The 15,279-nt window shown below is 43.4% G+C and overlaps 1 protein-coding gene across 4 annotated transcripts in view; it reads right to left on the bottom strand.

Moving 5' to 3' along the window:
- The window catches only part of LOC147432258 (TOM1-like protein 3), a 51,117-nt gene extending 39,177 nt beyond the window's left edge, over positions 1–11,940 (bottom strand). The window contains exons 1-2 of one of the 4 annotated variants that reach the window (XM_086492214.1): positions 10,959–11,238; positions 10,761–10,868 (exon numbers count right to left, since the gene is read on the bottom strand). Coding sequence is in view for 2 of the 4 variants with exons in the window: in XM_086492215.1 (XP_086348341.1) it covers positions 11,510–11,619 (110 nt within the window). In the remaining 2 variants the exon portion in view is untranslated. Of the gene's footprint in view, positions 1–10,760; positions 11,239–11,509 lie in introns of those variants that run through there. The other 3 variants (XM_086492215.1, XM_086492211.1, XM_086492213.1) reach the window with 3 other exon arrangements.
- Positions 11,941–15,279: the final 3,339 nt, after the last annotated feature.

Raw genomic sequence — 15,279 nt, 5'->3', positions numbered from 1 at the left:
CCAACAACACTGGAGAGCAATACGGTGAAGTACTAGGCTGGACAAGACCCTTTTCCAAGAGGTCTTTCACTTGGTTCATAATCTCTTCGTTCTGGGCTCGGCTCACACGGTAAGGTGGCCGGTTCAGTGGTGTGCTTCCAAGTATCAAATCAATGGTATGATCTTCAGGACGGGCAGGTGGTAACTCGCCTAGCAGGCCTCTGAGAAGCAATCGGCATGAGAGTGGAGAAAATCTTGGCGTTCTTTATCAAGTTCAGACATATTGTCCTATCCTAGTCACTCAAATCCTTCAAAAAGATCGAGTAAACAAACAGACTGGATTTCATTAATTTAGAAATGGCCGAAGCCAATACAATAGGGACAGACTCGCCCTTCAGTTTTATATCGAGAACAATGGTTCTGCCCTTCTCTGTGGTCAATGTTGCTTTCCTCGCCTGATAGTCGACCACGGTGTTGTTCTTGTGGGACTAGGGAGTTCCCAAGAGGACATCACAACCTTCCACAGGCATTATGTAAAAGTCCTCATGCCCCAAATACCCCTGACAATGCAACCGAAGTTTTCCAATGACAGGTGTAATAGCTATGTCCCTGCTGGTGCCGCTAGAACTGCCTCCACAAGTGGTCCCATCTGATCGGGAGTGATCTCGAGTCGCGCCGCCAATTCCGGTGAAATGAAGTTGGCCTTGGCTCCTCCATCAAAGAAGATCAAGGCTTCTTGGTCTTTCACTTTGCCCCAAGCTCGGCAAAGTTCTGTACTCTCGGTACCCACCCAATCTGGAACCATAACTGTTTTCATCTTGCCTTTTCTTCCACGTTTCTCAACTGCTCTCGAACTCTCAAGCCTCTCGTCTCCCTTGTTGTTCTGTTCTTTCTGTGCCTTTACAGGACACTTCGCGGAGATATATGCAGTTTCTCCACATCCAAAGCACTTCCCTTCCCTAATGTAGCGAGCTCTCTCATGAGGAGTGAGTTTGGGTCGTGCATCTTTCTTTTTTGGGTTGCTCTTCCTCTTTCTACTTTCATTTGTCGAAGTTTGGTTGGCGCATGTGTCATGATCTCATCTGTGGGGTAGATCAAATTGCCTGAGTGAATGGCAAAACCCCGTTTCGCATGACTCATCAACTCTTGAATGGAAGGTGACTTTGGTTCCAAGCAGTGATCTCGTATCTCTGTAGGAAGACCCAAGGTAAACCGCTCAATCTGTTCCTTGAACGAGATCTTCTCTGTAGAAAAGAGCTCCAGAATCTCTCGCAATAAGCGTCCACTGTATCCTTCTTGGTCATTCGAAGATGGTTCCAAGGAGTTCGTATGTCGCGTTCATACTCTCGAGTCAGCCAATAAGAAATAAAAAGCCTCTTGAATTTCAGCCATTTAACCGGCGCAGTCTTGTTTAATAGAAGCGTGGACCACCAAGTTCGAGCATTCCCCTTAAAGTAAGAGGCAGCTCTCCGAATCTTACAATGCTCTGAGTAACGCCCTCCCGCGAAAGCGATGTCAAACTGCTATACAAAAGACGAAGCCTTCGAAGCATCTCTATAACCAGAAAACGTGTCAAATTTAATTGACTGTCTACCTTCCTTAAACTCTCGGACTTTCTTGCTTTTGTCTTCTAGAAAGTCATACTGGTTGGCTTTGTTAAAATTCTTCTTCTTTGCATAAAAGTTGCTGTCATCGGAGTCCGAACTGTCTGAAGACGAGTCCTCTGTAGAACTGTCACTCACGGGGCGAGATTAGACTTCTTTGCCTTTTTCTTGCCCTTTCCGAAGCGTTGCTTCTTGCTTCGCTTTTTGCCTTTTTTGTCTTCTTCGCTTGAGTCAAATGAGCTAGAAGAACTGCCAGAAGAAGAAGAAGAAGAAGAACTGGGTACTTCTTCAAATCAAACACGCTTCTTCTGTTTCTTTGCCTTTTCAAATGTAGACTGATGACCCAAATAATCTGGGAAGTCAGTGCCTTTCTTCTGCTTTTTATCGTGCTTTTTAGCTTTGTTTTGCGCGTCTTGAAGCTAAGCAATTCGTGCATCAACCACCTCTTCTAATTCTTTCTTTGTATACTTCTTGGGAGTAGGAGGTTTCTTGAGAGCAGGTTTTCGAGGTGGTTTTGTGGTCTTTTGCCACTGCATGTGCACCTCCTCGAAAGAAGCCTTGCTCATATATTTTGCCAATTTCGGGTCCTTGGCAAAATTAAGCATCATCTTTGTTGCATTGCCGATTAATTGTCGACGCTCCATCTCTTGACGCTCCGCTTGAGTAGGCCGAGGCGGATCTGTTGGAAGCTTTATGGCAATCCATGAAGCCATCCTAGCTATGATACATGCAAATTAATGGCTGAATTGCCTGAAGCCATTAGTGCCGTGGGAAAAAAATAAATAGGGATTTGATTTCCCGTAGAAGAGAAATCTGTCGGGCTCTGATACCACTGTAACAGACTTGGACACTCCAAGTCGAGAATCTACCACGACAGCACAAATAAACACTTCAAAACAGTTTACAGTTCACAATTGATTCGACACTGGCCCGATAGAGTTCCGTGCCTAGAGATATTGGCCCCAAAGACTGGCGCCCCTTTCGGTATTTATTTTTGTATTAATCTGTGTTCAAAGTACAAGAGTGCGGGCAGGCGCTCACACTCGGACTCTGCGTCCAGATGCTCTAAGTTATGAGGCCTTGCCCACGAATTTAAAGAGTACAAGGGATGCTAAAAGCAGAGCCCCAAAAGCTGCCCATAAAAAGCTGCCCCAAAAATAGGCTTACAATTTTAAAGCATCTTTAAAAATTAAAGCTCTTTCTCTCTCTCAAGCTTGCATAGAAAATAAAGCAAAAAGACTCTCATTCTCTCTCTGCAATTGCGTAGCCAAAAAGCCGTACGCTGCCCCTGCTTCTCCACTGCCGCAAGTCCCGCCGCAAAATGCGGGCGTCCGTACAGGGCATGCCACGTCAGCGTGCAACCCGTAATTTCTGCATCAGCCAGCCGAGGGTGTTTGCATGTGTGTACACCACGTCACCAGTTTGTGACAGCATATGGAACTTTAGACATATAGGTTATTTCCTCGTGTCTTTGGACGCATATCCTTGGTTAGTTTAAAGTGAGTAGCCAAAGGTGTAGAAATAGATTTTGCATCTTGCATTGCAAACCTTTCTGGCCACCGTTGATGCCAAGCTTAGGCGGATTGTTCTTAATGCCTAATGGTCAAGGACAATCCATGCTTCATTTACCATTGTTGCGGGCTTCTTTGCAAGACCGCCTAGTGGCAAAGCAAGGTCCTTCTGGTAGAGAGTCTTCAATTTGCATCTTCCAATGTTGGTAGTTTTTGCCGTTGAACTTCTCAATCTTGAGCTTCCCTTCCTCCACCATTACTCCCACTCAATTCAAGGAATCCTTTCCTCGAGATACTTTAGCTACGAGAAAACCTTGTTCTGATACCAATTGTTAGGAAATAGGATGTAGCTAAATGGATAGTAGAGTAGCTTACTTAATGGAGAGACAAATCTTCACACACGAGACCACGTCAGTAGTCAGGGCGAATTGCGGACCTGCCAGCCAGAGTTTAAGCTTTTGGATTTTTAGGGCTAGGCCACTCGGCCGGTGCAATTTAAGTTGGGTGGTTTTAAGTTTAGGCCCATTGGCCATTCTTTTAGGATTCATAACTTCCTCTATTCTTTGAGTTCAGTTTCTCTTGTACTCTCGGCCATTTATTTCCAATTGGGCACGCCACATCATCACTTTGTGACAGTCTGTACGAACGAGTGTGAAACGTGGAAACCATGCTGATGTGGCATCCTATACAGCCAACCCGTAATTCGCGGAAGGTGATGACGTGGCACTACTCATGTTTTACGGAAGTGCAAATCTGACGCTAGCCTTTGGCTCTAGTGCTTTTGGGACACACAGCTTTTCATGTTGAATGCTTATAGGCCAAGGACCTTCAAGTATGAAAAGGGGGGTCTCCTTCCGGCATTCCAGTGTGCAGGAAGCAAAGGAACACCTGACTGCTGTACCTTGTTGAAGCAATACAAAGAAATACCGAAAGGGGCGCCAGGGTTTTGGGGCTAGTGCTCTTTGGGAGTGGTAGTTTGCCACTGTGTCTCTTGCGTGGATTCTCTCTCTCTCTCTCTCTCTCTCTCTCTCTCTCTCTCTCTCTCTCTCTCTCTCTCTCTCTTCAAGTTTTTTGGAAGTGCTAAAGTTCTCTCTTTTCAGTTGGCATGTGGTGCCATCTTGTTACAATGGCATTAGAGCGTCAATCGTTTGTTGTTTTGACAAGCAAACCGGTCCTACGTGAACCACAACGGCAAGCTATGGAGTTGGATGAAGAAGAAACGACAACAAAAGGAGAGGATTAAGAAATAGGAGTTTGTTTTTGCCCTAAAAAGCTCTACAGCATGCTTTTTGATGCTTTTCAGTTTGCAGAGGCCTCTAAAATGGATAAGAATCTAGATATGTGATAGGAGACAAAGTTGATCCTCTTGACGAGCCCTACGCATTGATGCGAATGGATTTTGATTTAGACAATTTTGAAAACTTAGGGTTTCAACAGCAAATTAGGGTTTCTACAGCATGTGTCAAAATTATGTTTTGGGTGCTTTTTGCAGACAAGAGTTAGAAGGACGGAGGAACATGGAGTTACAAGCATGCGAGATGGAGTACCAATGAGAAGAACCTCTTGACTGAGAATATTGTTTGAGAATAGATTATATTTGTTTTGAACTTGTCTTGGTGTTGATTGAAATTGTTCGAGTCTGTTTTGATGCCTGCAAGAGGTTATGTGCACTTGTGACACTTTTAGCGACTGAAATACATTGGTTTCAATGTTGCTTGAAAACCTCTGGATGATGCAGGTTGTCGTATGAGGAGCGTCTAGTTGTATTTGGTTCTCTAAACGATGCAGACTGTCGTATGGGGAGCCCTTAATTGTAACTGGAAACCTCCGAGCAACGCAGGTTGCGGTCCAGGGAGTGTTTGGTTGTATATGGCCTCTCAACAGCGCAGACTTCAGTCTTGGGAGTGTTTAGTTGTACTTGGAACCTCTAAACAACGTAGATTTCGGAGTGGGGAGCAATTGGTTGAATCTGGATGTTTTATGTTATATGTTTGCTCATGTGAACTCTGTGTATCTGTAAACCATTTTGTGAAGCACATAAATTTGGTGCATCAATAATTCCAAATTGGATGAGATTGCCTTGGTATGTGATCTTATTGCATCGAGACAACCCTTTAAAGATCAGCCAGTCTGGTGTGATGGCTAACATTGTTATGTTGGAATATCAAGAGCTTCGAAGATGACTGGATGAAAATCTGATTGAGAATAAAGGTCTCACACATCAATCCAATGATGGTTTGTGCCAGAAGTGCCCAAGTGTATTGCGTTGACGAATCAATCTACTGTTGGTTCAAAAGTGCCCAAAGTGTACCACATCGACATCTCATTTAGTGTTGGTTTGTGACAAGGTATTGCTTCGTTCCATAGTATGCCCAACGAAGCATACCTTGCACAGCCATGGCATGGCTAATCACGAAGTTAAAATTTCGTGCATCAATTCTTGCCGAGGCAAAAGTAGATTGACGACCCAAATAACCGGGGAAGTTAGTTCCTTTCTTCTGCTTTTTGTCGTGCGTTTTGGCTTTGTTGTTCGCGTCAAAAAACTGAGTAATCCGTGTATCAACCACCTCTTCCAATTCTTGCTCTGTAAACATCCTCGAAGTAGAAGGTTTCTTGAGTGTTGGTTTGAGGGGTGGCTCTGTGGCCTTCTGCCACTGAGCATGCACCTCGTCGCAGGACGTCTGAGTCAAAAAAATTGCAAATTTTGGATCCTTCGCAAGTTTGATCATCATCTTTGTCGCATCGTCAACCAATTGTTGACATTCCATCTCTTCGATCTCCGCCTGAGTAGGCCGAGGCGGGCCGTACTCTTCATGAGAATCTTCTTCGTGATCTCTTCCCACATCCCCAGATGCAAAGGAAGTCGATTGTTCGTTGTTGGAATCCATAAGTGCCGCGAGAAAAGGATCGGATTTCCCGGTAGAAGAGAAATCGGCCACGCTCTGAACCCACTGTAACAAACTTGGACACTCCAAGTAAAGATTCTACCGCGACATAGCAGAGATTCACTTCAAAACAGTTCTCAGTTCACAATTGATTCGACACGACTCGGCGGAGTTCCGTGCCTAGAGATATTGGCCCCAAAGACTCGCGCCCCTTTCGGTATTTCTTTTTGTATTAATCCGAGTTCAAAGTACAAGAGAGTAAGAGGGTCCTCACTCTCAGACTCTACGTCCAGATGCTTTGAGTTGTGAGGGACCTACCCACTTATTTATAAGTTACAAGGGATGCCCAAAAGCAGTAATCTTAAAAGCCTTCTAAAATAAAGCATCAAGTTCCAAAAGCTTCAAAAGCTGCCAAATTCAGTATGCGTAAAATTCAGCCAGCTTTTCCGTACGCACTGCCACGTCAGCAGCTCAGCGCAAAAAGTGAAATTTCCGTACAGCACTGCCACGTCAACACCTTCAACGTGAAACCCAGAAATCTGCCACGTCAACCTGCTGCCGCATTTTACGGGTGTGTAGCCGAGATCTGTTGCAACATGTCCAGGGCCATGCCACTTCACCAGTTTGTGACAATTGTCCACCTTTTACGGGTCACCGCGGCATCGACACCACCTTGAAAGGTGTGGAGCGTTACTTCTTTTGGCCGAGACTCAAGAAGGATATGGACGATTTTGTACGCAGTTGCTTGGTATGCCAAAAGGTCAAGTTTGGCAGGCATAAAGCATAGGGATTGTTACAGCCTTTACCCATTCCCACCCACCCCCAGGAAAGTATTGCTATGGATTTCATTTTGAGCTCCCGAAGACACACAGGGGCTTGATGACATTTGGACTGTCATCGACAGATTTAGCAAGCAAGCTCACTTCATTCCAGTGAAAAAAATAGTGAAGCCGGATCATTTAGCGGGACTCTTCATTGCACAGATTTTCAGATTACATGGCATGCCTGAGACAATAGTCTCTAACAAAGATCCCCGTTTTACGAGTTTATTTTGGAAGGCAATTTGAGAGAACATTGGCAGACGGTTGCAGTTCTCATCATCTTTCCACCCGCAGACAGATGGGCAATCTGAGATTGCAAATCCAATCGTACTAGATTTATTGAAGTCTTACATTTCTAATCAGAAGACTCAATGGGAAAAAAAATTTCCCTTGGTGGAATTTGCCTACAATAACACAATCCAGTCTTCGATGGGAAAGACGCCATTTGAGATCATTGAAGGTGCTCCGAAGGTTCCACCCTTCCTTAGCACAAAAGATAAGCTTTTTGAAGCCGACCAGTACACGAGGGACTTGGACACTGCTTTTGCCAAGGTCCGGGAGGCTTTAGCAAAATCTCAGGAAAGACACAAGAAGGCAGCATATCGACACCGTCGCGATTTGAAATTAAAGGAAGACAATTGGGTGCTCTTACGTTTTGAGAAGGCATGCCTAAGAAAGAAAAGAGAAAGGAGCAGCTTTTTCCAAAGCTTAGCATGAGATACTATGGCCCTTTCCAAATAAAAGAAAAGATAAATGATGTCTCCTTTAGACTGAAGCTGCCCGATACTTGGAAGATTCACAAATTTTTCAAAACAGTTCACAAAGACGACATGACCCGGCATAGTTCCGTGCCTAGAGGTATTGGCCCCAAAGACTAGCGCCACTTTCGGTATTTTTTTTTATATTAATATGTGTGCTAAGTACAAAGAGGGCCCGCGGGTGCTCACTCTCAGACTCTGCGTCCAGATGCTCTGAGAAGTGAGCCCCTAAGGCCACTTATAAAGATTACATGGGGTTGCTATAAGCAGAGCCCCCAAAAGCTTCAAACTCAAAAGCAATCATCTCCAAAAGCTGCCAATGAAAATACAACCAACGTAATTCGCAGAATTCCGTACTGACAGGCCACGTCAGCAGCCAACGCGTTTTGCGGCCATTTGTGCAGTCAGTGGGATTTACGAAAATATCGTACGTCAGCCACGTCAACATATCCGGCGCTTTATTTTAATGTGTCCCCGGGGTCCCCTCGTCACTTGGCCTAAGTTGGGACAACTTATAGGGTTGCCACGTCACCAGTTTATGACATACCCCCCTCTTGAAAGAATTGTAATCACCCTCGATTACGCCTGCAAAACAGACAGAGGCCATAAACTGTCTTAGTAGACACTGACTATTAGTACCGACGCACTAGATGCAACATAACTAGCACTTGTACAAATGGACAGTCATATCACAAGACATCACTTGGCATCACAGGACATCACATAACAAATTACATACAAATTCATTCCAAATCTCAAACCATGATTAATCAGCAACGTATTTAGTAATCGCATCTAGATCCAGTCGAGACCTCACAGATGCCCAATCAACTAATCCTTATTGCAATCATGTCTATAGAGATTTATGAGACCGAAATGCTACAGTCATTTTGTCTTTCGGATCCGACACTCAAACAAGTCAAGTACAAATCAATCAGTTTCATTTTCGGGAATTCCAGTTCATAAAGTCATTCAGCAGAATACTGTCAACCCATCAGTATCCTTGAAACCCAGAGGGACATCAGTGACTATTCAAAATCGGGGTAATCTGTTGACAAAGGAGCGGAGTGACTCCCCTCTTGTGCAAGCCCGCTGCACTAGATTCACCCATGCTGAAATCTGGGCTCTATCGGAGTAGACTATGCTAAACCAAATGCTTCAAGGTAAAGTTCCAAAATCTGAGGAGTATCTGCTAGGTCCTCCTCCTCCATCCACTTCGCATCAAATGCAAGATAGTTCTTGAATTTAACCAAGAACCGCCTAATCACTTTACCTTTAATCTTTCTATCCTTGTGTGCCAATATCTGTTCTGGACAGGTATCTCCTCGCTTTCCTCCACTTCGGGTTGCTCATCTGGCTCCCCATCATCGGGCACATCGCCAAGTAAATCTCTGTTGTGTCGCGGTAGAATCTTGACTTGGAAAGTCCAAGTTTGTTACAACTACCTCGTCACTCCCCCAACAAATAACCTCAAGAGGTCCGAGCCATGAGATCAGAGGACTAATACAACCAAACGCTCCCCAAACTGCAACCTACGTCGCTTAGAGGTTCAAGCATACAACCAAACGCTCCCCAGACATCCCGTCTGCGTCGTTCGGAAGTTTTCCACATACAACGAAACGCTCCCCAGACATCTCGTCTGCGCCATTCCGAGGTTCAGACAATACCAAAACAGCATTTCTCACTACTCCACCCGGGAGTGAATCACCAATCATTAAACCAATATTAAAACCAAAGTCAAACAATTCAAATCGTCACGTGCACATCTAACCCTACGTGCATGTGGATAAGCTACTTCAGGTCTAGGGTTCAGGTCAGCTTAGGAAGTGTTCTAGCACCTTTGTGAGTATGTTCGCACCTCAAAGACTGCCATCCCATACATTTAATGCACACCCTAGCTTGAGTGTCAAGCTACGCACTACCACAAGCCTATGGTCTAATGCCGTGATCACACAAGATAATTCACAAATGAGCATGGGAGACCTTTTATAGAACTTCAAAACCACCCCAACCTAAGGGTCTAGTTCGCAGTAGATGAACAAACTCGCGTGCCCAATCTAGGGACATAACTCTTGCCCTTTGCAAATCAACACAGTTATCGAATGGTGGGCCACCTGAACCTCTTTCATTGACATCTATCTCCACCTCCCCGAAACCAATTCTATGTTCTCCACCATATCCATGGTATCCTAGCGGATATTCTCTATACTATCTGCCTTCTCAACTGCAAATTTCTTATGTTTCACCAAAGAGTCCAAGCCAGCCTTGCAATTTCCGCAACAATGTGACGTATTATTCCCAACGATCCTAATGACTTGGCAAGAGTCCAAAGCTGCTTCTACCAAAATTTCCTTCGTTATTGCATAAGCATGGATTGTATGATAACACTAGATACTTCAGGACTACAATACCTCAAAACTACAAGTTAATTTTTTACAAGAACCTAGTGGCATAGGCAATTCTTCTAATGCTTCCCTCAAACACTTTAGAGACCTGATGCTTCCGTCAGACACTCTAGAGACTAACAAACACAAGTTTTGGCCCTTGGAACACTTTCTTGCCTATATCCACTTTCATAATTCTTTCCTACCCTTTTCAATTTTATTACTACTGTATGGCAAGATTGTTGCTAATATGAGATAACCTATGTTCATGCTCAGATTGGCTGCCACATGACAATGTAATAACTTGTTTTTTCCTCGATTGCTCGATAGAAGTCAAGAAATTCATTTCAAATCTCTTCAGAAACTGACAGCAAGTGTTCTAACTGTGGAAACATAGGCCATCCTTTCCAGATGTGTATCAGCAACAACAATCCAAAACTAAGAAACCCATGTGGAATAGTTATTTAGTTACTGATATGATTGACAATCTTGTCGCCCGTGTTGGTGAACCTTGCAACGTGCGGTCAAAGTTGAGAATCGACAAGCACTCATCTTCTTTGATCCTGGTTCCACACACCATATAGCAAAGGAGACTACTCATCAAATAAGCGAAGCTTTTCCTCTTCAATGCCTACAATATGCTCAACAAGTTTGAGCAGCTTGTTTGGACAAGTCAAAATAGGCATCCCTACCTCTCATGTTCAATCTCTCCTACAATAAAGTGCAAAGGAGATAAAAACCAAAGTATACCTAGATGAATCTTGAAAAACCCAGATTTACCTATAAAAATTCACGGGAGTCATCTGTAAGACCAGTACCTGAAGTCAAAGATAAAGATGCCCCGACCTACTATGTTCAGAATTCTATATGCCACTCGGCCCTTCAATAATGCCACCAAACGCTCATATCATCCATGAGATTGGTTGCTACAGGGAAACCTTAAGTTGTGAGTCCCACAAATTGATGCCATGATGAATTTTCTGATTGTATTTGGTGAAATTGAATGAGTTGCTAACCAAGGGCAAAATTGCCGCACTACCCTCGAAGTATTGGATTGATTTACTGCCAGCACCAGCTTTTTGTGAGTATTCCCATAGCTTTCTCAAGGATTTGATGCATGGGATTCGCTTCCACTATTTTAAGATGGGAATTAATTCATTCCATCCTCCAGATATTGAGTAGGAGTCAACCTGTCCTCCACAGACCATTTTCATAGAAAGCATTATGCTTATGGTGCTACGGTCTCCTTAGCATTGAAGCTTCAATATTCCAATCTGACCTTGTAAATCTGTTTTTCTGGTTAACAACTAAGCACCAAAGCTTTCAATACTTTTCTCACATAGACTAACTTATCAAAGAAACAGAAGACTTTTCACACAGCTAGCAAAAAGAATACGGAAACCAATGCGTGTACAATAGGACAATTGTGAAACAATCAAAAAAATGAAACCCTTGTTATGTGCAAAACATGTATAGATTGTGAAGACCAGAAACCAACAGTCAAGGAGATCCAATTGTATAATCACGATCATCACAGATTGAAGGCACTTGATGTGAACACACTTACCCCGGATCGTAGTTGATGGCATCACAAATTTCCAGATTCATGGCCCAATCAGGCCCAATGAGCAGGTCACTGGTCGCCTTGTCGACAAGGGTAGAAGCGTTGGCTGCCATGTATTACTGCTGTTTTTTATCGTACTTAAAGGGGAAGATTGTCAAACAGGTGGGATGACCTGATGATCATCAAAAGGATTCCTGAGGCAGCCTCAAGCTCCCTGGGCTGTATTAATTTGGACCTTCTGTTAAGAATCCACCTCGGAAACGGAACTGTCGAAGCTTCAAACACCTGAGATGAGTGCGCTGTCTCTCGCGCGCGCTCGCGCACAGAGGAAAGGGGTAAAGAGGATGACGAAATTCAGAAGAATTGTTTGACCCAAATTAAGAACAGCTGTGGATGTACACTTGAGCACACACAAAGGAGGCCCTTGTGTTCCGTGGTTTCTTTTCCCCTTCAAGCAACGTTTTATTTTTGGTTGTTAGCGTGAGTAAGTGGGTGTTTGTATGCAGGACGAGGAACCACCTCAAAACCTTTAGACATTCAATCTTACTCAAGAACAATTGACTTTCTCTCTCTCTCTCTCTCTCTCTCTCTCTCTATATATATATATATATATATATATATATATATATATATATATATATATATATATATATATATATTCAAAATTGAGAGTCTTAAGAGCAATTGACTTTGTGTCTCCCTCGAGGAAGCCCTTCGGCTTCTTCATCTTCTCCAAGTTGTGTGTGTGTACATTAAGCCCAAAACAGTCTCTTGGATCAACGACACACATAGGCATGTGCCACCCAAGCATTGCATATTCACTTTCAAGGACAAAGATGAACGGATGAAGCTACTACGCCAATCACGACTTCTCAAGGGAAAATAGTTATGGATCGTTGAGAAGCTTATGACAAATCAACTCAAGAGTAAAGCAAATGAGCTCAAGAAGATACATGAAGCACGCAAGCAAGGTAAATGGGCAGTCTACTGAGGTGGCAAATCCATTATTCAGGAGTTTTGAACACCCAAACCGACTCTCCCATCAATTGACCAATCTTAGGTTTTGTTCTTTTCTTTACTCTATCCTCTTGATGGACCCTCAATCCTTAATTAATATGTATTGATCACCCTCACCTGTAATGTATTGTTTTGGTCTCATGGGTCATATATGACCTCCGTGGATGATAATTCAATCTCTCTCTCTCTCTCTCTCTCTCTCTCTCTCTCTCTCTCTCTCTCTCTCTCTCTCTCTCTCTCTCTCTCACACACACACACACACACACACACACACACACACAAAGTCGCAAACCCTAACAGTCCGCCGCACTCCTCCCTCCCTCGTCGTCGACCTCCCCCTGGGCAAGGGGTAGCCCTGCAAGGGAGCTCAGAGCCTCACTTGGCCCCAAATCTCAAATTCAAGACTTGCTCGTAACTTGGCTTGGTAGCCCCGTCCCTGTTGCTCAACAACCTCTAATGCTCAACCTACCATGCTCGATGGCCCCTACTACTCGACCTACCCTACTCGGTTGCTCGACTGCTTCTCTTGGGTTCACAGCTCTCCCTATTCTCTAAGGGTAGTTCACCCGATTCTGCCTAAGATCCCCATTACCAAGCTTGATTTTCATTTCAGTAAAGCCTTGCCTCAAACATACGGGTCTTTTTTGCGCAAGAGAGGGCTTCATCCACCTACGAGATGCAGCGGGGGGGACCTTTCACCCCGATCAAACGAACACGGCTATTCATTCCCACGCCACATGGACCCAATGAACCGTCTCCAAGCACAAATCCAAGAGTTGCAAGATGAGAACTTAGAGCTCAAGGTGCGTCTTGCCACCTTTGAGATGCGTTTCTCTTCTTTAGAATCGCAAAAGCTGACCGACAACAATCACCTTCTTGCCAAAACAAAGAAAGTTGAGCAAATCCTCAACACAAGCGTGGCTAAAGTCGCCACACAAGTCAATGAAGTAAGTATCGCCGTCTACTCGAAGGTAGAGGAATGCATGAAAGAACCATGTCTCGACAGAAAGGGGTTGGCACTATTTGTTCGCATTGGTGGCTTGCCCTCTACTTGGTGGGGGTGGACAACGACTACACCTCAACATTGACCAAGCTCATATATATATATATATATATATATATATATATATATATATATATATATATATATATATATATATATATATATATATATATATATATATATATATATATATGGTATGCAATTGAGTTGTTGGACGTGTGTGCACATGCACACATGCAAGGATGGAAGTTCATATTGTGATGTTTCATTGACGGTTTGTTGAGTGAATGTGTTTTGCCAGGTGGGGATGTTGAGGGTGCCATTAAGATGCAGGTTTCAACCCCTTGGGTGGTCGATTAGTGGTTGACCTACACCCCCTTTAGGGGTAAGGACACTCACGATACTATTATTATGATTTGAAGGCCCAATTGGGACTTAGATATGTGGCAAGTTGAGGCTTATGCCATAAGGACTTTGGATCCTAAATCCAAAGAGGTCATCTTTTGTGGTTATGGGATCCTTCCTTAAAAGATAATTTTCTTTGCCATGATGCTTGGTTTGATGAGGCTAGATTTGGTCTTGAATTGATTGGAGCTTCTACATCTCATGTCAAAGTTGCCCCATTCACGCCTCATTCCCAAATTTTCAGATGGCTCAAACCTCCACCATGTCACCACCACTACTTCTCATATGCCAAAGTTGGTTTTTCTTCACTCCATAAAACCTCACTTATTATCCATTCTCTTTCTATTCCTACACCCTCTACTCAGTTGATATTGGTGGTGCTTCTACTTATGTAGCCTCTATCACATTTGTGAAGCCCAAGGTGATGAGTTTGTACTCTACTTTGATATTTTGGTCTCCAGCTTCTTTAGAGGATGTCTCATTGGAGACAGGCTATGATAGATGGAATGGCTTCTTTTGAGAGGACAATGGTACTTGGAAACTTGTTCATTTAATTTGTGTGAAGTGGGTATTTAAGATGAAGTGGCACTCTATACAAATTGCAAGGCTCATATTGTTGCTAAAGGGTATTCTCTAAAGGAAGACATCAACTTTGATGAAGCTTTTGCTCCAGTACCATACGTCTTGTGATTGCACTTGTTGTCTGTCTATCAGATGGATGCCAGGGCTCCTCTTTTGAATGATGATCTAGAGAAGGAAGTTTATGTGGAACAACCCAATGGTTTTGTCATTGATGATTGTGATGATCATGTCTCTTGTTAAAGATAAACACTTTATGGTGTCAAATATGCACCCAGTGCTTGGTATCAAAAGGATAACTTTCTCATTTATTTGGGGTTAAAGAGGGAAGATCAAAAAGTCCCTTACTACTTAAAGTATACGGAAGATCTTCGCTGCTCATGAATACAGCCGAGATTTACAAGAATCTTTTCCAAAGATTGAAAATGTTATATCCATCTCACAGCAAAGGCAAAAAGGGCTGCTGCTAATAAGCACAGAAGAGCCTTAGCCTTTAAGAAAAATGATTGGGTCTTGCTAAAGTTTCTCAAGGGTCATCTAAGGCATACTATGGGCAAGAATCCTACGAGCCACCAAGAGTATTATGCTAACTAGCAAAAAGATACTCTGGTCCTTTCTTTTAAAATTCTTAAGCCAATCAATGAGATGGCTTATAAACTAAAGTTGCCCAACCATTGGCTCATTCACAATGCTAACCATGTGAGCCTACTCAAGCCTTACAAAGGAGAGCCACCAAAAGAACCAATAATGGAGCACCTGCCAGAGATCA

This window comes from Adiantum capillus-veneris, chromosome 20 (assembly GCF_014529385.1).
Source record: "Adiantum capillus-veneris isolate H3 chromosome 20, ASM1452938v2, whole genome shotgun sequence".
NCBI lineage: Eukaryota > Viridiplantae > Streptophyta > Polypodiopsida > Polypodiales > Pteridaceae > Adiantum > Adiantum capillus-veneris.
The sequence above is the reverse complement of the archived record's forward strand: the minus strand, read 5'-3'. Positions and strand labels throughout refer to the sequence as shown.